Here is a 25,948-nt window from a genome sequence, read left to right as displayed (position 1 = left end):
GGAAGGTAAGCTGTGGGGAGGACACAGAGAGGCTGCAAAGAGATATAGACAGGTTAAGTGAGTGGGCAACAAGATGGCAAATGGAGTATAATGTGGGGAAGTGTGAAATTATTCGCTTTGATCATAAGAATAGAAAAGCAGAATATTTTTTAAAAGGTGAGAAATTTGTGAATGTCGATGTTCAAAGAGACTTGGGTGTCCTTGCACAATGAACACAGAGTGTTAGCATATAGGTGCAGCAAGCAATTAGGAGGGAAAATGGGATGTTAACCTTTTTTGCAAGGGGATTGGAGTATGGGAATAAAGAGGTCTTGCTACAATTGTACAGGGTTTTGGTGAGACCACATCTGGAATAGGGTGTGAAGTTTTGGTCTCCACATTTAAGAAAGGATGTACTTACATTGGAGGCAGTACAGCAAAGGTTCACTAAATTGGTTCCTTGGATGATGGGGTTTGACCTATGATGAGAGGTTGAGTAAATTGGACCTATATTCTCTGGAGTTTAGAAGAATGAGAGGCAATCTCATTGAAATGAAGGGGCTTGATAGAGTAGACACTGAGAGATTGTTTCCTCTGGTCAGAGAATATGAAACACGGGGGCCCTGTCTCAGGATGAGGGCTGATCATTTGGGACTGAGATTAGGAGAAATTTCTGCACTCAAAGGGTGGTGAATCTTTGGAATTCCCTACCCGAGAGGGTTGTGGATGTTCCATCGTTGAGCATTCACTCCCTCTACCATCGACGCACAGTAGCTGCAGTGTGCACCATTTATAAGATGCACTGCAGGAATTCACCAAGGCTCCATCGACAGCATCTTCCTAACCCACAACCATTACCATCTAGAAGGACAAGGGCAGCAGATAGATGGGAATACCATCACTTGGAAATTCCCCTCCAAGTCACTCACCATCCTTACTTGGAAATATATCACTGTTCCTTCGCTGTCGCTGGATCAAACTCCTGGATCTCCCTCTCTAACAGCACTGTGGGTATACCTACACCACATGGACTGCAGCGGTTCAAGAAGGCAGCTCACCACCACCTTCTCAAGGGCAACCTAGGGATGGGCAATAAATGCTGGCCCAGCCAGTGAAGCCTACATCCCATGAATTCAAAAAAATAAATACATTTAAGACTGGGATAGATAGAATTTTGGTCTCTCAGACCACCAAGGGATATGGGGTGAGGGCAGGAAAGTGGAACTGATGCCCAAGATCAACCATTGAAGTTGGAGCAGACTCAATTGGCCATATGGCCTGCTCTTGCTCCTATTTCCTGTATTCTTGTGTAGATCATCTGTTTTAGAGATGTTGGTTGAGGGTTAAATATAGGACTCAGAACACTGGGGAGAACTCCCCTACTCTTCTTCAAAATAGAGCTGTAGGATCTTTTATTTATAATCAAGAGGCCAGACAGGGCCTTGATTCAAAATCTCACCCAAAAGACGGCAGCATCAACAGTACAGCGTTCCCTCAGTACTGCCTCTCTGACGTTGCAGCACTCCCTCAGTACTGCCCCTCTGACAATGCAGTATTCCCTCAGTACTGCCCCTCTAACAGTGCAATGCTCCCTCGGTACTGCCCTTCCGACAGTGCAGCACTCCCTCAGCACTGCCCCTCTGACAATGCAGTGCTCCCTCAGTATTGCCTCTCAAAAGGTGCGATGCTCCCTCAGCCCTGCCCCTCCGACACTCTTTCCCTTTACTGAGAGTGTCAGCCTGGATTATGGACGTAAATTTATAATTAGGATGTGTTTTTTTTTGGATTACCAGTTATCTTAAATCCATCACCATATTTAAAGCCCAACATCAAGCTTACAGTCCTTAAATCCTAGCCCCAATCTCACACTCCAGCCGTTAATTACAGGGGGAGAGTTGGGGAAGAGTGTGGGGGAGGTTAGTGTTAGTTGTGGAGAGTTTGGTGGCAAGTGAACAAGCGGGGGAACTTTGACAAGTTCCAAAGGGGAATGTCTGTGGGGTGTAAAGAGGGTAGATCAGGGATGGGGGAATGTGAGAGAGTGAGAACTGGAGGGGAAGTGCAGGGGGTGGAGAGCAGATTAGTAGGGATGATGCAGTGGGAGACCTGCATTTTGGTTCACAGATTGGATAAACCGGTTCAAACCTTACCTTGCTGGGGTATCTCTTCGCATAGGGACATGTCCCGCTTGCATTAGCCCCAAGATATTGGGCACCCTATTGGGAAACACAAAGCCCAGAGACTCACTGTGTAAGCTCAGGAGCAGTGCTTGGGGAGTGGGTTAGATGGGGCTGTAGATTTCTTAACATTTGGAAAGGGTGGATTGTCTTATGAGGAAAGGTTGGACAGGTCAGGCTTGTATTTTCTGGAGTTTAGAAGAGTAAGAGGCAACTTGATTGAAACATATAAGATCCTGAGGGGTCTTGACAGGGTGGGTGTGGAGAGGTGTTTCCTCTTTTGGGAGAATCTAGAACTAGGGGGTCACCGTGTAAAAATAAGGGGTTGCCCATTTAAAACAGAGCTGAGGCGAAATCTTCTCACTGAGGGGGTTGAGTCTTTGGAACTCTCTTACTGAAAAGGTGGTGGAAGCAGAGTCTGAATATTATTAAGGCAGAGGTGGATAGATTCTTGGTAAACAAGGGGGTGATAGGTTATCGAGGGTAGGCCAGATGTAGATTTGAGGTTACTATCAGATCAGCCATGATCTTATTAAATGGCGGAGCAGGCTCGAGGGGCTGAATGGCCTACTCCTGCTCCTTGTTCGTATATACATCTCCTGGATGTAGAGTTGGTTGACAGAAAGTAAACTGGTGACAGGCATCCTGGGAGATATTTGCTCCTTTTGCCCTTGTTCTGGGCTCCATATACCTGAAGTAGAGGCGTGTAGTCTCTATGTGCCAATAAAACCCTTTTGCTGAGGGAAGAGTCAAGACTGGAATTTGATCTTTGGTCCTTCAAATGAATCCAGAACAGCGTTCCATGTCTTTTATGGCAACATTAATGACTGGTATGTGAATGTATCAGAGTGTTGAGGTCCCATGCTGGTTTTAATGATAATTTTGCTATCCACTTTTATACTGAAGCATACAGAATAGAGACTCCTCAGTTCAGCCATCATTCTGTGTTTTGGTACGTGACTTTGTCAGAGCAAGGACTACCAGAATCCATGGAGAAAGAGCAATAGAGTTCCCTGATCATTATTGTATGACTTACTGCTGGAAAGTACATCGATCCAGGTTCAGTTGTGATGCTTCTGCAGTTTGATAGCTGACCAGCACCCACAATATAGTTCACATAGGAAGGACAGACATCTGTTAGAGATTCTGCAGAGTGAAGGGGTGGGTGGGGGCACCAGTGGTCCTGTCAACGCGTGCAAGCAAGTGTTAGCACCTTCGGAAGGAAGAGGTCTTGTTGCTGGTGCCTGCTAGTGACTGTGATGGTGAAGAGCATCTCATGGTGTTTTCTCTCTTCAAACAGCAGCAGTTGGGGAATAAGCAGCTTGCCTTCCAGCAGCAGTTTCTTCAAATGCAACAGCTTCAACAACAGCACCTTCTAAACCTCCAGCGGCAGGGACTGGTGACACTGCAGCCTGGGCAGCCCACAGTACCACTACAGACACTGGCACAAGGTAAGCACAAGTGAGACATGAGTACTAAATATGGACTCAGCACGACCAGTTCACAGGAGATCCTGGGCCCCAGGGTTACGGAACAGCTCATAATCTCTCCTTCAAATAAGGTGAATTGTAATTTGTTTTGGCCGAGTGTGGTTCTCAGAGCGTTTTCTGTCAAATAGCGACACGGAGGCTGTGAAAGTGGGTTCCATTGTTACTCTGGTGCTGGCACTGTGGAAGCCCCAAAGAAAAATAATGTTAGCCAGAGTATTTCCTGCTACCCCTGGTGCATCCCTGCAATGCGCCAAGACTGAAAGTGCGTTTGTTAGAGCTGGCATGTTGGGTGTGCATCAGAACCACACAGAGCGGGCAGATCATGATCTCAATCAGTTTCTTCAGCTGACTTGACCCACATTCCACAAAATTGGATGGTTAGGTTAATGCCCGGTCCTATTCACTCACACATTCAGCTATACCAGGGACTCCCACCAGCGACATTTAAAGGGCCAGCCATCACCTTGCACAAGAGGTTACTTCAGCTTTTGCAAAGTTTATATTGTGATGTGATCTTTCATGAGTTTTGGCGACATTTTGGATTTTAAAGGCATTGTTATGAGAATATAATAGCAAAATACTGTGGATACTGGAAATCTGAAATTAAATCAGAAAATGTAGGAAACTGTCAGTAGTTCAGGCAACATCTGTGTTAATGTTTCAGGTCTGTGACCTCCTCTCTTACACACTGCTCCCTTTGGTTTGCCTTTCCTTGTAGACACATCCTCCACAGACAATCAGCAGCAGCTGGTATACAGTGTGTAGTGCCCCTTTAAGAGGGACAGGCTGCTTTTAAGAACTGCAGACTGATAGAAACATATGTTAGTCGCGCACGCTGCTGGATCCCCTGTTGAATGTCCTGCCAGTCAGTAGCATAATCAGCTCAGGGTTGCTGGCTGAAATCATTGAAATGAAGGGAGCGCTCCAATGTTTCTCCCAGAGCCTCTACACCACCAATTCCGCATTTGATAGGTGTTAATTGTCTCTTCCCGGGATATTATTCCTGTTCCTTGTTTTTCTCTCTCGCTATTTGGGTCATAACCATAATGCTGCTTCTTACACGCACAAGGATGGGGAGGCCTCCAACTGAGGGTTGCTCAGTAGTGATCAATCAGTTATTCTACTCGCTACGTGGTTGTGGGATAATTATTGACCAGGACACCAAGGGAACTCCCGTGTTTCTTCAAATAATGCTGTGGGATCTTTAACATCCACATGAACCATCAGAACCAAGGTGAACAATGACAGCAGTCTCAGCAAGATTGGCTGCTCAAGACAGTGTTGACTAATTTCCTTGTGACTAGTAATCGAGGGGCCTGGACTAATAACCAGAGAATTTGAGTACAAATCCTATTGTGGTAGTTTGAGAATTTGAATTTAGTTTAAAAGGAACTGAACTGTAAATTCAAGTCTTCTGTTGAATATAGCTAGAAATTAAAGCAGGTGTCAATAAAAGGAACCATGAAACTGTTGATTTGTCACAAAAACCTAACTGGTGCACTGATGTCCTCGAGGGAAGGAAATTTGCTGTCCTTAGCTGCTCTGGGCCTGTATGTAACTCCAATCCTAGTCCAGCATGGTTGACTCTTAATCATCCTCTGCTGTAGACTAGCAAACCACTAGACAAGTCAGGGATGAGCAATAAATGCCAACCTTATCAGTGATGGTCACATGGGGAGAATAATGAGGAAGGACCGTTCATCCTATCTCGGCTCATCCATCCCGAAGAAAAACTGTTGTTTCCATCACACGATTAACTTCTACATGTTTTCTCAATTTTAAAAAGAAACCCCATTCCACCTCAGCCTGGCTGTTGAGGTGCTCTTTGTCAAAGATTCATCAGGATTTGGGAATGACAGCAATTAACCCACATTCCCATGCTTCTAATTTCCACTTTAAGCTCTATTCTTTTAATGATTCCTCTTTATATGTTAAGTTAGGCAGTGCCTGTATCCCCAAATGCATCTTGCCACCACGACTTTTCATTCAATCAAAGGCTGTAGTGATGGGTTAGGCTGGGAGCCTGAGGCTACAACACAAAAAACACGTCAGATAGGTTTTTTTTCCACTGTTGTGATCTAATTAAAATATGTTCCCTTCTCGATATTTTGAAAACAATTACTGATTATTTATATCTGCACTAGAAAAGTCACAATTAATGATTTTGATACATCTGGAAACTAGCGACTAATAGGAGACTCAACCTTTAGATTTAATAAGTACCACCGATCTTGCAATGGTAACACTCAGGAAGTGCTGTGTCTCTAATTAGTGTCACATAGAGACACTGAACTTGTTCAGCCATTGTCACAACTCAACTAATGGCCAGATCCCTCATAACTCGTCACTAATTACTCAATTCTAGTTCTCAGGAAGAACACTTAAACCCATTCCCTCTTAACAGTCTCTTAAAAGCTTCGCTGCACTTAGTTTCCCAATTGCTCAGTGAATGAATGCACAGTGTGTCACTGAGCCATGTAGTCCCAAGTTCGATTCCAGCAGGAGTTGCCAACCCTCCAGGATTATCCTGGAGTCTCCAGGAATTGAAGATTCATCTGTACACTGCTGCAAAATATAAATGTGTTTCTCTTTCATCTCTTTGAATGCTTTTGTTTATTAACTATGAAAGTATTGGAAGTGGGAGCGGCCGAGGTGGTTGGGGGCGGGAAATCATGTGATGAAATTGCCACAAATGCATCCAACCAGAGTTGGTGACCCTGATCACTAGTTTGTGGTGAGTTAGCGAATCCTGGCTAAAATAGTATAAAAAACCTTTAAGGTTGATGACGTTTCATTGGAACTGGCCAAATAGTATTTGACATTTAGTTTCTCTGTTTCTCAGTAGAACACCTGCTTAAAAGTGTGAAGAAGTTTGCTCATTGTCTAACTTCCCAAGTGTAAAATGCCAAGTTGAGAGAGGGACCAAAGCATGGCTACCAATCATAGACCTGTGTTCAAACCAGAGTCAGATCATTTAGCTCTTCAGTGGGGGTAAGGGGTGGGATGGAACTGTCACTGCATCGAGAGAAAGTAGTGACGGTTCAAGATCCAGCAAAAAGCAGCAAACATTATTTCCAGTGACACTTTTCTCTGACCATTAAAGAGATGTAAAGAGATGTGAAAGTAGGTCTTCACTCTTGCTGGTGAGAAAAAGAGATTGGTGAATGCAGACATCATCAAAGAGACAATTGCAAATACAGGGGGAATTAGCTAAACATTATTTGAGAAGAAAAAACAGAAATGGCCAATTTTAACCCTATTGCTCCTGGAAACTCCCTGGTGGGCAGTTACAATCACCAAGTTATTTACCCAAATTATATTTACTAAAAAAGTGCAACAAGTTCATCTTGATATTACATTCATTAAAAGCTAGTTCCATAGCCCAATGTAAAAGCAAATTATTTTGTGTTGTGAGACTTCACCCTGATGTTCTTTTATTGATGTGACAGGTTCAGTAATATACAGTTGAGGTCTTACATCTGACCTCCACAGTAGGGATTACAATCACTTGGGAGATTGTCAGACCTCTGATGGGATTGGTTTTCAAATCCTTCCCTACCTCTGTAATCTCCTCCAACCTCATAGCCTCTGAGCTTTTTGCATTCTTCTAGTTCTGATCTCTTGCACCTCCTTGATTTCCATCACTCAATCATTGGCAGCCATGCCTTCAACTACTGAGGCCCTAAGCTCTGGAATTCCCTCCCCAAACCTCCCTGCCATTCTCTTCTCCTTTAAGACACTCCTTAAAACATACCTTTTGAATAAGCGTCCGGTCACTAGTCCCAGTATCTCCTCATGTGGCTTAGTGTCAAATATTGTTGATAACACTACTGTAAACCACCTTTGGACATTTTACTACATTAAAGGCACTATAGAAAAGCAAGTTGTTGTCAATGACTTTGAATTGACTCTGACTGTGTTATCATTCACAGCAATGTGTCCAGCTGACCTTCAGCAACTTTGGAAAGAAGTGACCAGTGTGCAAAGCATGGAGGACCCTCAGAAGAGTGAAAGTCTCGACCTCTCAACCAGCAGCTCCACCTCTACCTCCTTCCTATCCTCTAAGAGCTCACCTTCAATATCCCATCATCCTTTGTTGAATGGGCAGAGCTCTGTTCACACTCCAAAGAGAGAAAGGTACCCACCAACCACAGGAGATTGTAACTTGGGAGTAAACACCTCCCAGGATTAGCATGCAACTTTTCAATCACTTGTACAGCAGTAGTTTATGAGAAACATAGGCACAGGAGGGGGCCATTCAGTCCCTTGAGCCTGACCCATCAATCAAAGAGATCATGGCTGACCTGTATGTCCATTCTATTTAGCTCCCTTTGGTCCATTTCCCCATCACCCTTGCCCACCGAAACTCTGCCCAACTTAGTCGTGAAAATTTGAGAGACTGAGAGACTTCTCAGCATTGTCAGTCACAGGGCATTGGCACTGATGGCTAAATGACCACATTCTCTGCTGCTAGCTCAGTGTTCCACCAGACTGAAAATTGCATTGATTTTTATACTTCCATTGGAAGCAAAATTCAGTTCAGATTTGATCTTATTAACACATCACCACAGAATGTGGCTTCTGATTTTATGTTCCTGGTGTACCTATTCCAGGAACTGGCCACACTGAGTTCACCAAGAGAAGTGATCTCACTAAACCTGGCAGCATTGCTGAAACATGCACACGCCAGGTACAACTGAGATTTAAGGATTTCAGGGTGAGTGAGGGAGCAACCAAGTAGGTGGAAGCCCTTCTGCTATAGATGGTATATGGAAAGAAAAACCACCAATGGATTACACAGAGTGTACAGCACAGAAACAGGCCTTTCCACCCAATCCGTCCACGCCAGTGTTTATGCACCACTCAAGCCTCCTCCCATCTTTCCTCATCTAAATCTACCACCATAACCCCCTATTCCCTTCTCCCTCATATACTTGTCCAGTTTCCCCTTAAATGCACTAATCCCGGAAATTAAAATTAAATTGAGAATATTCTGGAAATACACTGCAGGTCTATCAGCATCTGTAAAGACAGGTTAATACTTCAGGTGGGAAAGGACAGATGTTTATGATGAAGAAATCCTGCTCCAAGCATTAATCCTTTCCTTTTAGAAACTTGTGATGAATCCCTGGTAACTCAGATCGGATATTTTATATTGACTAGTTTATCCTGTTTGAAATTCTTTAACCCTAGAGGTTTGTAAAAGGATAGTATCAATGTTGTTTCCCCATCTATGTATAAGCCTGAACCCAGAAAACCAACAGTTCTTCATTCAGCAACTTAAGAAGTATTGATGACAAGTGTAAGAGAGCAGTTAAAGAGAGTATTGTGAGGCCTGCAACTGGTATAAAAATTGATTTGAGGGACCTGGGGGTACATGTGCACCAATCTTTGAAGGTGGCTGGACATGTTGAGAGTGGTTAGCAAAGCATATGGGCTTCATAAATAGAGGCATTGAGGACAAAAGCAGGGAAGTTACACTGAACGTTTATAAAGCTCTGGTTAGGCCACAACTAGAGTTTTGCATCCAGTTCCAGTCCCCACAATTTAGGAAGGATGTGAGGGCCTTTGAGAGGGTGCAGAGGAGATTTACCTTAATGGTTCAAGGGATGAGGGGTTTTAGTTACATGATTTGGCTGGAAAGGCTGGCGTTGTTTTCCTTGGAGCAAAGGAGATTGAGGGGAGATTCGATGGAATTGTACAAGATTGACAGGCTTAGATAAGGTAGACAAAGAAAAGCCCTTACCATAAACTGATTGTACAAGGACTAGGGGTGGCACAGATTTAAGAGTTTGGGCAAGGGATACAGAGGAATGTGAGGAAGATCTTTTTTACACAATGAGTAGAAATGACCTGGAACTCACTGCCCATGAGGGGGGTGGAAGTGGAGAAGATGAATGGTTTCAACAGGAGATTGGATGGGTACTTGAAGGAAATAAACTTGCAAGGCTACGATGATCAAGCTGGGGAATGGGATTGACTGGATTGCTCTACAGAGATTCAGCATAGATTCAATGGGCCAAATAGCCTCCTTCTGTGCTGTAAATGACTAAATATTGAAACAGGGACATCCACTTGGTGCATTCACTTTTATAGGGCAGTAGTTGGGTGGGAAAAGTTCACCTCTAACCCAGTCAGATCGGTCGGAAGTCTGCATCATCTTTATTAATGCTTGGGCCTTATTTGAATTCTGTCAGAAAACAGCTCACAGATTTTGAACATTGTTCCGATATGAGGAGGCAACAAATTCATCGGGACCTCTGCAGAGCCCAGATGAAGGAGGGGAAAGATTACAGAGGATCAAACATTGGAGGGTGGAGGGATGGGGGTGAATTTCATGAGGTGAAAAAAACATTCATGTTCCTCTGGCCCAACTAAAATTTTGGGGGGAAACTTTTTTTTTGAAAAGGATATTGGCACAGCTTCTGGGGTCCAACTGACTTTGTAGAAACCTGATTGGCATGGCTGACAATTTCAAGGCTATCAAAATGGCAGTTGGCTGGACATTGGGAACCTTGGCTTCTCAATTTCCAGCATTTTACTGTCCTGTTCCTGTCTGAAAATGGACTGCAACTGCACAAAAAAGCAGGTCATCATCACCTTCTCAAGGACAACTATAGATGGACAACGAATGCTGGCCTAGCCAGCGACACTCACATCCCCTGAAATCACAGCCCCAATCAGGCTGCAGAATTTTACAGCCCCATCGCAGCAGGACTGAAAAATGTGGCGAGCCATTTAAAAATCCATTGGTTTCAGCAGGACTGGAAAATCCCGTCAGCAGGAGGTTTCGAAAAATTCCACCCATTGTAACTTTCTATGTGGCTCCTCGAGATATTTCAGAGGCAGCCCATAACAATGGAGATTGGACACTTTGGAAAGCCATCTTCCATTGTTTCATTCTGAATCCTTTTCAGACAGTGTGAAATGAAGGTTAGCTCTTCATGTTTTCCCTATCGTTTGTGCGATAGCGACTAACCTCCTCATCTCTGGTCTATTCTTTCCTAGCTTGTCACATGAAGAAGCCACAGGTGTTCACCCTTTGTTTGGACATGGAGAATGCAAGTGGCCAGGGTGTGAAGCTCTCTGTGATGACGTGGGACAGTTTCTAAAGTAAGTATGGCGCTGGAGGAGCTGGGCAGGGGGATTCATTTTTGGCGGGAGGGTAGTAGATGATAGAATAAACTACGTCAATTTAGGATTTTCTTGAGCTCACTGGGATTTCTGCCATCAGTCAAGCCTATCCTCTATCCTTTTCACTCTGAGCATTCCTTCACCTCTGTCCTAGAGGATTGTGTCTGTCCGATTTGGGATTTGACAGCCCGGTTTTGGCACAGACAACTCAAAAATGTACAAAAGAACAAACCAGACTATTTTTGCTTTTGTCTGTCAGGGCATCAAAACTCGATGTCTGTGACCCAGCCCCATAATATTACTCCAGTTCAGTTCAGCTCAGAGCAGTACCAGTCATTTCCAAGTTTTATGGCTTTTCCATCTTGAGATAAGCAGGGAAAAGACTGGTAGTTTACAGCTCCTGTTTACAGTCATAGGTTCTGTGGCCAGGCTGTCTCCCAGCCCACGAATCTTTTAAGCTGAGCAACCCAGAGGCATTGTGTGAGGTTGCAGTGTGGAACCAGCATGCCACACTGATGGGCCAGCACGCCCCTCTATCAGTGTGAGCTCATATGACACAATTGGAGCAATATGTAAACCAGTGTAAAATTCAGGGGGAAAGTGCAAAACTGTTATTTGAGAGAAAGTTAAACGATTCAGATAAAGGGAGGATCACACAAAACTCCAAAAGAAAGTCTTCACTGTGTAAGTATCCAAGTGGGGAGATGTTGGCGTAGTGGTAATGTCACTGGGCTAGTAATATCCAAATGGATACTTTACCTCTCCAAAAGGGGTACCCTGGCTATCCAAACACATCCACCAAGTTCAGACCAGCTCTTACCCAGTCGAATCTGCACATGCCGGTTTTCACACCCCTGGCCAAGATCCCCCTTCAGTGGAGGCAGCTGATGGTTTAAATGGTCCAGTAAACCACAAGTGTGAAACCTGGCCCCTCTGGACTCCCATCCCTGCAAAAATAGGTAGCGTTGTGTTCAGGGGAGGGACTTAAGGTTTGTGGGCTTGCGAATGCTCTGGAGACATGGGTTCAAATCCCACTACGGCAGCTGGTGGAATTTAAATTCAATAAACAAATCTGGAATATAAAGCTGGTCTCAGTAATGGTGACCATGAAACTATCTTCAATTGTTATAAAAGCCCACCTGGTTCACTAATGCCCTTTAGGGAAGGAAATCTGCCATCCTTACCTGGTCTGGCCTACATGTGACTCCAGACCTACAGCAATGTGGTTGACTCTTAACTGCCCTCTGAAATGGTCGAGCAAGCCACTCAGTTCAAAGGCAATTAGGGATGGGCAACAAGTGCTGGCCTTGTCAGTGACATCCCACATCCCATGAAAGAATAAAGGAACTTTCTGGCTCCTCAGTTGAATAACAATTTAGTGACTCCATCCTGTTCATGTATTATTTTAAAATGAAACATTAGAGCTCTTCTCTTTAGAAAAGAGACAGCTGAGAAGTGACTTTATAAAGGTCTTTAAAATCATTAAAGGGTCCAATCGACATGGATAGAAAGTTTCCACTTGTTGGGGGGAGACTAAAACCCGAGGCCATAAATATAAGACAGTCACTAATAAAGTCAACTGGAAATTCAAGAGAAAACTCTTTACCCAGAGAGTGGTGAGAATGTGGAACTCACTCTCACAAGCTGAGGTGAATAGTATAGATACTTTTAAGGGAAGCCAGATAAACACATGAGAGGGAAGGGAATAGAAGGATATGCTGACAGGAAAGCAAAATACTGCAGATCCTGGAAGTCTGAAATAAAAACAAAGTGCTGGAAATACTTGGCCAGGCAGCATCTGTGGAAAGAGAAACAGAGTTAATGTTTCAGGTCAATGACCACTCATCAAAATATGTGTTATTTTTGTGATACTTTGAGTGAGTGAGAAGAAGCAAGATGGGAGGAGGTTTGTGTGGGGCAGGAACACTGGCATGGATCTTCTGGGCTGAATGTTTTGTTTCTGTGCTGTATATTCTCTGTAGGTCTATGTAATATTTTATTTCTTACATATGCATTTACCTTAATGGTTTAACACTGCACCTTTAATTTTTATTTTAAGATCATAAGCAAATAGCGGAGAGCACAGCAATCACATTGTATCCAAGTATTCTCAGAAGGACTCTGCGAGGCATTGGGCAATTGTGCTTCTTCTATTGGCAGCATTGTTGAGATGATGTTTTATGGCCCAGTACATAATTGTAGAAGTTTATTTAGCCAATTAGCTGAGATGTGCAAACAGTCAATCTGTTAACAGTACCTCTACCAGTAAACGTTCTCAGGTACTGACCTCATTACTGAAGTGATTTAGATAGACACAGGGGAGTGGTAATGGGGACACAGGTACCAGGGGAGACAATAATTGGATACAATGCGTAACTGCAGTCCAGGCTTTTGCCTACTGACGCCGCCAGTGGTATCTGATTTACGGGATCTCACTCCATCATGGAAAGGGATGGGATTTCAAAATGATTCCCATCTTGATGTTTCTTCACTTAACTCTTCATGTACCAAGAAGGAACTTTTGAAGAAACAGCTACACCGTAAGTGAGGTGGATTATTAACTCAAAGCAGTTGCTGGAAAATTTCCCAAGAATTTTAGAAATCCTGTTTTTTTTAAAAAACAAAGCAAGTAAGATGCTGAATCAAAAACGGCAAAATGCCAGAAACCTACAGTGGTCAGGAAGTACCTGTTCACAGAAAACCAGGCAAGTTAACGTGACAAACATGGAACTTTTGTCAGATGGGGGGAGATATTAATTTAAAACATTCCACACAGGAACAGAACAAGAGGGAGTGAGGAAAAAGCAACACACACTCACATGCACATCCACACACATACCTACACACACATCCACTCACACACAAATTCACGCGCACACCTGTACTTGCACTCACACCTACCCTCAAACATCCACACACATACTCACACTCACACAAATTAGGAGCAGGACTAGGCCACTCAGCCCCTCAAACCTGCTCGACCATTCAATGAGATCATGCCTGATCTGAATGTAATCTCAGCCACATATTCATGCCCACCTCCAATAACCTTTCATCCCCTTGTTAATCAAGGATCTATCTGGCTCTGCCTTAAAAACATTCAAAGAATCTACTTCCACTGCCTTTTGAAGAAGATTGTTCCAAAGACTCAGAACCCTCTGAGAGAAAAAAGTTCTCCTCATGTCTGCCTTAAATGAGCGACTCCTTATTTTTAAACAGTGACCCCTAATTCTAGATTCCACCACAAGAGAAAACATCCCCTCCACATCCTCCCTGTCAAGACCCCTCAGGATCTTAAAGGTTTCAATTAAGTCACGTCTTACTCTTCTAAATTCCAGTGGATACAAGCCTAGTCTGTCCAGCCTTTCTTCATAAGACAACCCCCCCCCCCATTCCTGGTATTAGTCTAGTAAATCTTCTCTGAACTGCTTCTAATGTATTTACATCTTTCTTTAAATAAGGTGACCAATTCTGTACACAGTACTCCAGATGTGGTCTCACTAATGCCCTGTACAAATGAAGCATAACCTCCCTACTTTTGTAATCAATTCCCCTCACAGTAAACAATAACATTCTATTAACTTTCCTAATTACCTGCTGTACCTGCATACTAACCTTTTGTGATTCATGCACGACGACACCCAGATCCCTTTGAATCTCAGAGCTCTGCAATCTCTCACCATTTAGATAATATGCTTCATTTTCATTCTTCCTGCCAAAAGGGACAATTTCACATTTGCCCACGTTATACTCAATTTGCCAGATCTTTGCCCTCTCACTTAAACTATCCATGTTACTTTGTAGCCTCCTTATGTCCTCTTCACAATTTACTTTCCTACTTATCTCTGTCTTGACAGCGAATTTAGCCACCACTCCTTCGCTCCCTTCATCCAAGTCATTTATATAAATTGTAAAAAGTTGAGGCCCCAGCACTGATCCCTGTGGCACACCACTCATCACATCCTGCCAACCAGAAAGAGACACATTTATGCCAACCCACTGCTTCCTGTTAGCCAGCCAATCTTCTGTCCATGCCAATATGTTACCATGTACATCAGAAGCTTTTATTTTCTGCAATAACCTTTGATGTGGCACTTTTTAAAATGTCTTCTGGAAATCTAAGTAGAGGACATCCACCGGTTCCCCTTTATTCACAGCACATGTGACCCCTTCAAATAACTCCAATAAATTGGTTAAACATAATTTCCCTTTTTTCAAACCCATGTTGACTCTGCCTGATTGCCTTGAATGTTTCTAAGTGCCCTGCTATGACATCTTTAATAATAGCTTCTAATATTTTCCCTATGACAGATGTTAGGCTAATTGGCCTGTGGCTTCCTGCTTTCTGTCTTCCTCCATTTTTGAATAAAGGAGTTATATTTGCTATTTTCCAATCTAATGGAATCTTCCCCGAATCTAGGGAATTTTGGAAAATTAAAACCAATGCATCAACTCTCTCACTAGACATTTCTTTCAAGACTTTAGGATCTGGAGATTTGTCAGCCCGCAGCCCCAATAATTTGCTCTGGTGATTGTAATTTTCCTGAGTTCCTTATTCCTGTTTCCTGATTTACAGCTATTTCTGGAATGTTACTTGTGTCCTCTATAGTGAAGACCGAAGCAAAATACCTGTTTAATTCATCTGCTATCTTCATACTTTCCATTATCAATTCCCCAGATGTACTTTCTATAGGGCCAACACTTCCTTTGTTAACTCTTCTTATTTAAGTATCTATAGAAACTCTTACTAACTATCTTTATATTATTAGCTAGCTTCTTTTCATACTCTAATTTTTCCCTCCTTATTAATCTTTTTGTCATTCTTTGCTATTCTTAAATTCTTTCCAATCCTCTGACCTGCCACTAGTCTTTGCGTAATTATATGCTTTTTCTTTAAGTTTAATACTGTCTGTAACTTTTCCACTTAGCAATGGATGGTGGAATGTTTCTTTCTCATTGGAATGTATATATTCTGTGTATTCTGAAATATCCCTTTAAGAGGTTTTGAGTGCAGGAGTGGCGAGGTCTTGCTTCAACTGACTAGAACCTTGGTTAGACCACACCTGGAGTACTGTGTACAGTTTTGGTCTCCTTACCTCAGAAAGAATATTATTGCCATAGAGGGAGTGCAACGAAGGTTCACCAGACTTGTTCTGGGGATGGCGAGACTGTCTTATGAAGATGGATTGAACAAACTGGGCCAGCATTCTCTAGAGTTTTGAAGAATGAGAGGTGATCTCATTGAAACCGACAAAATACTTAAAGGAAAAGACAGGATAGATGCAGGTAAGATGTTTCCCCTGGCTGGGGAGTCTAGAACCAGGGGACACAATTTCAAAATAGGGGGGAAGCCACTTAGAACCGAGATGAGGAGAAATTTCTTTACTCAGAGGGTTGTGAATCTTTGGAATTCTCTACCCCAGAGGGCCGTGGAAGCTCAGTCACTGAGTATGTTTAAAGTAGAGATTGATAGATTTCTGATTAACAATAATGTAAAGGGTTATGGGGATAGTGTGGGTAAAAGGCATTGAAGTGGTCCATCAGCCATGATTGTATTGAATGGCAGAGCAGGCTTGATGGGCTGAATGGCCTTCTCCTGTTCCTATGTTCTTAACTGTCTGCCACTGAACTTCTATTGACATATCCCTTACCCCCATTGCCAGTTCACTTCAGCTAGCTCTGCTTTCATGCCCTCATAATTGCTCTTATTTAAGTTTAAGTACTAATCTTGGATGCATGTGCTTCTCCCTCAAAATGAATGTAAAATTCAATTATGATCACTGCTACCAAGGAGTGCCTTCACTAGGAGGTCATAAATTAATCCTATCTAGTTACACAATACCAGGTCTAGTATAGCCTGTTCTCTGGTTGGCTCCAGAATGGACTGTTCTAAGAAACTATCCCAAAAAAACATTCTAGGAGCTCCTCATCCATGCTACCTTTGCCCATCTGGTTTTTCCAGTGTATATGTAGATTGAAATCCTCCATGATTATTGCTGTTCCTTTCTGGCAAGCTCCCATTACTTCATCTTTTATGCTCTGTCTTACTGTGTGGTTACAATTAGGAGGCCTGTACACCACTCCCACAAGTGACTTCTTGCCTTTATCATTCCTCATCTCATCCCAAACCGCTTCTACATCCTGGTTTCCTGAACTCAGGTCATCCCTCTCTAAAGTGCTAATACCATCATTAATCCCTCTACCTTTTCCTAACTTCCTGTCCTTCCTAAACGTCACATACCCTTCAATATTCAGGTCTCAATCTATGTCATCCTGGAGCCATGTCTCTGTAATAGCTGTCAGATCGTATTTATTTATTTCTATTTGCACTATAAGTTCAGCTGTTTTGTTTTGAATGCTATGTGTGTTTTGATACAGTGCCTTTAGTCTTGTCCTTTTATTATTTTTGTAGCATCTAACCTTATCTGTTGATTTACTCTTAGATTTGAACTCTCTGTCCCTTCCTGTCACAGTCTTTTTATCATTTCCCATCTTAATACCTTTCTCTCTTGCCTTGTCTCTACTCTTTTATTTATCACATCTTCCCAAATTTGGTACCTTGCCCCAACTATTCAGCTTAAAACCCTTTCTACTTCCCTCGTTAGGCAGCTCACGGGGACACCAGTCCCAGCAGGGTTCAGGTGTAGACCATCCCAACAGTACAGATCCCAATTTCCACAATGTTGGTGCCAATGCCCCACAAACTAGAACCCACTTCTCCCACGCCAGTCTTTGAGCCATATATTCATTTCTCTAACCTTATTTGTACTATGCCAATTTGTACGTAGCTCAGGTAATAATCCAGAAATTACCACCTTTGAGGTTCTGCTTCTTAATTTGGTGCCTAGCTCATCATATTAACTATGCAGAGCCTCCTTCCTCATCCTGTCTATGTCATTAGTGCCTACATGGATCACGACTACTGGATTCTCCCCCTCCCACTGCAAGTTCCTCCCCAGCCCTGAGCAGATGTCCTGAACCCTGGCACCAGGCAGGCAACACAGCCTTCTTGCTCCTTGCTACAGAGAACAATGTCAATCCCCCTCACTATACTGTCCCCTATTACCATTACATTCCTTATTGTTCCTCCAACTTGGATTGCTTCTTGTATCATGATGCCATGGTCAGTTTACTCATCCACCCTTCAGCCCCCACTTTCATCCAAACAAGCTGAGAGAACCTTAAACCTGTTGGACAATTGCAGAGGCTCACACTTCTGCACTCCTGACCTCTGGGTCCCCTTACCTGCCTCATTCGCAGTCACACCCTCCTGTCCATGACCACTGACCAAATCAGAAGACCCTATCCTAAGTCATGTGACTGCCTCCTGGTATAAAGCATCCAGGTAACTCCCCCAACAAACCCCCCAACCCCAAATGTGTTGCAGAGTCTGCAGCTCAATGACTGTGAGCCAAATTTTCTCAAGCCACAAGTATTTACTGCAGATGTGTTTGCCCTGGGTCACAATGTTATCCAGAAGCTCCCATATGCTGCAGCCTGGGCACATCCCCTGTTGCCATCCTTAATCTGCTTTAAATAATTACTTAATTATATTATTCACTTATCTATGTTGCTTTCTTATATATTTTATTAACTTTACCACCAAATTGCGTATTATTTTAAACCTTAGGAATAGAATAGAACTTACCAGATACTCACCAAACAGCTAGCTCCTTTCCTTGTACTAGAGCAACAACCAGTTTCTATGGGGTGAGAAATATAGAAAGAGGAAATGACCAACTCCTTCCCAAACTCCCCACTCACCAAAATCTAAGTCTTCACTCAGTTAGTCAGCTGCACTCTGTTTGCCAAGGCTGCATTAATGAATCCTAAATTCATAGTAAACTGAACTGGGGATATAGTAACCAGATTCAACTAGTTAGCTAATTAACTACTCAGCTCCTACAGCTGAGAGTGAGTTTACCCTGTCTAAACTGCAAGAAAGAAAGAAGTTAGCCTGTTTACATGATACTTTCCAGTTACTGCTAATTACAGGCTAGATTAGATTTTAAGAGCAAAATTTAAGAACAAAATTAACACTTAAACCCCCCCCCTCACCAAAATCCAACAGATATTCAGCTGCACTTTGCCTCACACACTCATTCACACTCGCTCACTCCCACTCACTCACATATGCACTCACTCTCACTCACGCACTCGCTTACACAGACTCAATCACACGTACTCACACTCACTCACACACGCACACATTCACACTCACACTCGCTCACTCCCACTCATTCACACTCACTCACACATGCACACACGCTCATGCACTCGCTCACAGAGACTCACACACATGCACTCACACTCACTCACGCACACATGCACACACTCACACTTCACTCACACAAACTCACTTACACGAAGGCCCATATTTTTGCCACAATGGAGAGCCCTTCTGTTGTGGCAAGAATGGCGGGAGAGTTCAGAAATCCTAAGTCCCGCCCCCGAACATGGCAGTTCCTATTTTCATAGTGTTGGGACTGAAGTCGGACTGGGGTTCGCACACCTGTGGTTTATAGAGGCAGCTGGCCATTTAAGTCACCAGCTGCCTCCAGTGAAGTGGGATTTTGGTAGGCCAGGACTGTGAAACCCAAAGTGTGCAGATTAGACCAGGTAAGAGCTGGTCTGAACTTGGTGGATTTGTTTGGATAGCCAGGGTACCCCTTTAGACAAGTAAGGTATCCATTTGGACATGGTCCCAGGACCATTTGGAAGAGGTAAGACAGCTTTTGAGATGGTTAAAAATAAACGTGATTGTGTCTAAAAAGTGCATAAGCTCATTGGAACTGTTAAAGGATATTATGTGAGTTGGCATGGAGCGGGTAAGGGCAAAGAGCAGTGGGTTGGGGCCATGGGTTCGTATGAGTTACACTCAGTTGGCATGGGAGCTATATAGGGCCGTGTGGATGTGGAGCTGTGAGGAGATGGGGGGGGTGGATAGAAGGGCATAAGTTGGCAGAGGGGGTATAAGGGACCATGAGAGGGTGGGTGGGGGGAATGAGGTGGTGGAGGTTGGCATGGTTGGGGTATGGTGAGCCTGTGGGGGTAATGGGGTGAGGGAGATGAGCTAGAGGGCTGATTTTTATTTCAATTTTCAAAAAAATTAAATTCAACAAAATGCCAGAGCACAGCAACAGGCCTTTGGCCCAGCCTGTCTCTGCGCCCAGCAGCCTCTGCCTTCTTCCTGAGGGCAGAGGGCCCAACTTCTAATCCAGCCCCACCTCGCCCATTAGAATTGGAACTCAGGGCAGCCATTTTTAAAGGTCGTATTTGCAAAGCTGGGAATTCTCCCGTCTCTTTGTGGTCAACTTGAGACCAAAAATCTGGGCTGTGTTCACACACAAACTTGTGCACTGACACACACACTCACACACTCGTACTGACACACACTTACTTGCACACACACTCAGGCACTGGGGCCAGTTTGGAGGCTGTGGGGGCATTTAAACAGGAAGGAGTGTGGTGGATGTGGATCGTTCCCTCCTCTGTCCTAGTTCGGGGTAGGAAGGCTTGTGGATGGCCTTCCGGTCCCAAAGCCGATTGTAGCCCTTTCAGGGGCAGTTAGTGCTTCATCCCACTGCTGCTGGTATTCATCTTGCAGTGGGCGGGGAAGTCACCATGCGGGGAGCCGGGAAAGCAACCTCTGTTGGGATAGCTTGCGGACTGCCTGGTGGAGGCGGGAGGGGTGATTCCCTTATTCAAAGGCACTCAGTGCCTGATAGAGGCATCGGGACAAGGGGTAGGGGGCCCACTGGGAGCCAGCCCCTTTCCCTATCTTCCAAATCCCTCCTTGCCAGTGAAGCTTCTCCCCACGACCCCCATCCCGCCATCATTTTGGCCTGGGTCCTGAGCTGATCCTTGGCCTCTGGTGGGCCCAATAAAGGCAGCCACAGCTCCTGGTGGTACTGATGGGCAATGATTGGCCGGCAACTCCCGTGGGGGTGCGGGGGGGGGGGCGGGGGTGTTGGGGGTGGATTTCCAACCCTGGGCTCTAAATGTTGGGAAAGGTCGAAGGTCAATTAAGTATCTGATAAGCACATTCCTTTCCCAACGGCGATGATGCAGGGCTCCCACCAGGTAACTGGTAAGACCTCAGTTGCCTACATTAAATTCCACCCATTGTCATTGGCCCTTATGTTTCTGTAGTTTGTGTGAACATCCCTGAATCGTGTTATAGCCTCATAACACCCTAGCAATCAGGTGCTGCTGTCTGTCAGTTGCTGGTAATCCTGTGGAATTTGAAAACTATTCTTTGAAATGTAAGTATTACTAAATGAAGATAAACCAGGGCCTTTCTAACTCACCTTCTACCATCCTGGTAGTCACATGATACAATGATGATGGAGTTATTGGTCAATCACAGTGATCAATCTCTATCAATGAGTCTACAACAGCCCCAGACACGAGGTGAAGAAAACCCCCAGTGGGGGAGAGTTTTGGGAGCCTTAGGCCCAAACTCACCTGTTCCTCTCGAGCACATTACACTCACCGCACAACATGTCTCAAATTATTCAGATCCCAGAGTGGAACATGTTATTCACCGAAAGAAATCAGTTTAACTTTCATTAGAATGAACCAACACTAACTGCTGCCACCATCTTGGTCAGGAGCCTTTTCCATATGTTAACCACTCGCTCACTGAAACATTGTTTCTGCAGCTTTGTTTGGAGATTCTGATGTTTACTTGTGAAAGGTTTGAGGTTTCAATGGAAAACAGGCTTTACAGAAGATATTCTGTTGTGATGAAGTCCAAACAATGAATATCTGAGCTTTGAGCTCACCACACAACAATTGTATGAATCATGTGGGCAGTGTGGATGTTGCCTGTGGGTTTTTTGTTACACTCTCTGGTTAACTCAACCTGGTGACATGAGACAATGAGGTTGAGGCAGTCAGATTTACCAGACTGAATCTGCCATGTTGCTAAGCCCAATAAGAATGTTATTTTCTAATTGCCTGTAGTCCAGTGTCTGATTCATTGGTTGCTGGGGCTCCTGGTGTTAATTTCTGTGTAATCTAATGATTCACTTTCTGCAAACTGTATTTACATCTTTTACTTTCTTACTGAGGCCCACTGACACTGAATCATGTGACGGGTGGCTCACCTCCTGACTCTCCAAAGCCTGTCCACCATCTACAAGGCACAAGTCAGGAGTGTGATGGAATACTCCCAACTTGGCTGGATGAGTGCAGCTCCCACAACACTCAAGAAGCTTGACACCATCCAGGACAAAGCTTGATTGGCACCACATCCACAAACATTCACTCCCCCCACCACCGATGCACAGTAACAGCAGTGTGTGCCATCTACAAGATGCACTGTAGGAATTCACTAAGGCTCCTTAGACAGCACCCTCCAAACCCATGACCAATACCATCTAGATGGTCAAGGGCAGCAGATAGTTGGGAATATCACCACCTGGAGGTTCCCCTCCAAGTCACTCACCATCCTAACTTGGAAATATATCACCGTTCCTTCACTGTTGCTGGGTCAAAATCCTGGAATTCCCTTCCTAACAGCACTGTGGGTGTTCCTACACCACATGGACTGCAGCGGTTCAAGAAGGCAGCTCACCACCACCTTCTCAAGGGCAACTAGGGATGGGCAATAAATGCTGGCCCAGTCAGCAAAGCCCACATCCCGTGAATGAATTTTTAAAAAATATGGCCGGTCTGCCAAATTAGATTAGATTAGGAGAAAGATTTTATACCAAAAGCTGCACATAAATAGCATTCTAAACAAAAGGATGAGGATTGAGCCATTGCATTTCTGGAAACTGGAAAGGAAGAACAGGTTATTTTGAATTGATGCAACCAGAATGAGCAGAGGTGTGTACACCATTAGAATTCTAGCTGTATATTAGGCCTGAGTTGATTATTTTCAAATTCCTGTTTTCAAATCCCTCCATAGCCTCTCCCTTCCCTATCCCTGTAATCTCTTCCAGCGCTACAATCCTCCGAGATCTCTGCACTCCTTCAGTTCTGGCCCCTTGAGCGTCCCTGATTTTAATCACTCCACCATTCACTGCCTTGTCTCTCAGCTCTGAACCTTTCTACCTCAGCTTCTCCTCCTTTAAGATGCTCCTTAAAACCAACCTCTTTGACCAAGCTTTCAGCCACCTGGCCTAATGTCTCGTCACGTGTCTTGAGTCAAATAGTCTTTGAAATTTGTTCCTGTGAAGTAGCTTAAGATGACTTGTTATATCTAAGCCACTATATAAGTGCAAGGCTTTGTCTTCAATCGCTGAGGTTCAATGATTTAATGATATTTGAGATCAGGTTGCTCAGGCATTAGGTTAAATTTATTTTATTCGTTCTTGGAGTGTTAGCATTGCTGGCAACATCAGCATTAATTGCCCTTGAGAAGGTGGTGATGAGGCATCTTCTTGAACTGCTGCAGTCGCAGTGATCCTGCTGCTATCTCAGCAATGTAGATACACACACACTCGTACATGACTGGTGTCTGCACTCAGTGATATTTACATCACAGTTCTTCCGGTCCAGCAAACTGCAGACAGTGATAGCTGGGTAGGTCCATCAGGATTCACTGGCATCATCAACTCGAGGAATATAGTGAAGGTTTTATCACATGACCTCCCACCTCCAATGGACTCTCTCCCCACCACACTTTGGCCATTGGTCCACCTCAGTTCAATTCTCCTGGTGCTCTACCTTCCCACAGCCAATTGGAAAGCTAGAAGTTTCTTCATTACCTGATTGGATGATTCTTGGCTCTTGATACTTTCTCCCATCTCTGATTTGTCTTTTAACATTCCTATGATTTTTTTTTGTCCTGGGATTTTGTTTGCTGCAGTCACTGGGAGATTAATCTTTACTTCCTGCAGACTCCTGGGCAATCCAGGTCTGATCAGATGAGGCTTCAAGTACACTATTTATACTGAGTAGAAGTTCATTGTAGTTGATTAAATTACTAATTTAAAGTGGTTTTACAGAGGAAAATATATAAAATAGGATATGAATCTTTCAAGTACTCAGCAATGGTTTAGGGAAGATGAAGACAATAATACCATCTGCCCCTGAAGAGAGAGCAATGATTGGCCATGGAAAATCTGTGCAGAGAGATTGTATTGGAAACAATTTCCATGTGTCAGTCCACTGCCTGATTTCAATCAACACAGAAAGAGCTCCAGAGATGACATCAGGGAGATGTTGCTGGGATCTACCATAAAGTGACTCCTCCACAGATATCTTCGCTGCCACTTTCTGTCTGCTTTTCTCATTGTTTAAGTGAAAGATTCTCAGTAGTTCTAAGGGCCAAACTACTGGGCATCACCAGGGTTAAAAGGAGTAACAAGTGAGAGGCGGAGATAGAGAAAGCGATGTTATGTTGACTGGCTGCTTGGGTTTAAAACACTGTTGGTTGTTGAGGAAGGGAAGGATAAAGGAGGTGAATGAGAAAGAATGAGTTAGCAATGAGTCACAATTTTAGTATGGTGTAGACCTGAGGAGGAACAGGAGGAGAAGGGTTAAAGGACTATAGCGTTTTTGACAAATGAGTGAGAAGGGAGAGACAAGAGAGATTGGATGATTATAACTTTGTATGATAGTGAACTGACAGCCAGTTTGCATCTCTTCCAACTTTTAGAATCAAATCATATAGAACAGAAGGAGGCCATTCAGCCCATCTTACCTGTGCCAGCTCCCTGAAAGAGCTGTCCAATTCATCTCACTGTCCCCTCCTCTTTTTCCATAGTTGTCTTGACCAAACTTCTGGATTGGTCCCAAAGATAATCCCAAACCCAATGTGTTCATGACCCAGTAGTGAGGCCACCCAGTCCTGCTTATTTGGAACCTTTGGCAGGACTGACCTTGCATAGATCCCTAGGCCTGTGCTCAGGTCTCGGCCTGGGCAGTGGGATCCTACATTGCCTCCTCACTCGAGAGAAGGAATGCAAAGAAAGCAGCATCATCCACTGGGTATTTGAAAAAGTTCTTTCCATCTAGTAGGAACAGTGGTGTAGAGTTAGCAGATGCTCCAATTAGGCTGGTGTATGGAATATCAGCTGAGTTTTTTGTGGGACAGAGATAATCTATGATTCCTGTCTGCCTATTGCTAGCTCCTTGCAATCTGGAGCAAGCAGCAAGCGGCCACTCCTGCTTTATGTACTCTGTTATTAGGGAAGTGCTTGAACCACAACAATAGCTTATATTTATATAGCACCTACCATAGTAAAATATTCCAAGATATTTCACAGAAATGTTACAAGCAGAACTTTGACACCATGCAACATAGAAGATGTTGTGAGAGATGACCAAAAGCTTGGTCAAAGAGAGGGTTTTAAAGGAATGTCTTACAAGAGGATAGAGAAAGAGATGGAGAATTTGAGGGAGGTAATTACAAATGGTGGGACCATGAAAATTGGGGATGCACAAGAGGACAGAACTGGAGGAATACAGAGATCCCGGAGGGTTTTTGGGCTAGAGGAGGCCATGATCCTACACCTCTGACTTTGGCCTTTGGGTGTTCTGAACGGCAGCTCAATGCTCCCACAGTGAGAGAAGGCCCGCCATTTATACAGCCCATCACTGGAGCTAAAGACATGGTTCATTTCTTAGTGACTGACTGGTTAAGCCCTGCCTAGTGAGTAAAGTGTCTCACTGCAACAGCAAGCAGTGCTGAGGGTCATACAAATTGTTTTCACTCTCCGTCACTGGTTTACTTTAATTAGCTCATTTGCAATTAGATCTCTTTGTTGCTAGGATGGTAGAAAAGACATCAAAGGAGCGTGTTTGTGTGTTTGCCAACTCTCTGACACTTGAGAGGATTGAAAAATAACTAGGAGTGATAAAAGGAGGCCGAGCTGAGGAAAGAAATGATGTAAACACACATTTATCTTTTCTTCTGACTAAAATGATTAGACAGTTACAAATAAAAGAAACTACAGCCAGACACAGTTTGATAACCTAACGCTCTGTGTGCTTCACCTCAAATTGGCTGATAATTTACAGGAAACCACAAAATTTTTGTTAGGTAAAGTTATAAAGGATAAATAGGGAGAAACTGTTCCATCAGTGGAAGGGTTGAAAACAAGGTAACTAGAGAGATAGTGGATTCGTTGGTGGATCCACTATTCACCAATACTGGATTCATAATTATATAGATTCTAGAAAGGCTCCTGCAGACAGGAAAGTAGCAAATGTAAC

General features: G+C 43.8%; 1 protein-coding gene across 3 annotated transcripts in view; it reads left to right on the top strand.

The window, feature by feature from the left end:
- The window catches only part of foxp4 (forkhead box P4), a 440,188-nt gene that overhangs the window by 333,556 nt on the left and 80,684 nt on the right, over nt 1–25,948 (top strand). For all 3 annotated transcript variants that reach the window (XM_041196036.1, XM_041196037.1, XM_041196038.1), the window contains exons 6-8: nt 3,454–3,604; nt 7,576–7,780; nt 10,652–10,756. In XM_041196036.1, coding sequence (XP_041051970.1) covers nt 3,454–3,604; nt 7,576–7,780; nt 10,652–10,756 — 461 coding nt within the window. The remainder of the gene's footprint in view (nt 1–3,453; nt 3,605–7,575; nt 7,781–10,651; nt 10,757–25,948) is intronic.

The sequence above is a fragment of the Carcharodon carcharias genome, chromosome 9 (assembly GCF_017639515.1).
Source record: "Carcharodon carcharias isolate sCarCar2 chromosome 9, sCarCar2.pri, whole genome shotgun sequence".
Classification (NCBI taxonomy): Eukaryota; Metazoa; Chordata; class Chondrichthyes; order Lamniformes; family Lamnidae; genus Carcharodon; species Carcharodon carcharias.
This window is presented reverse-complemented; position numbering and strand designations above follow the sequence as displayed.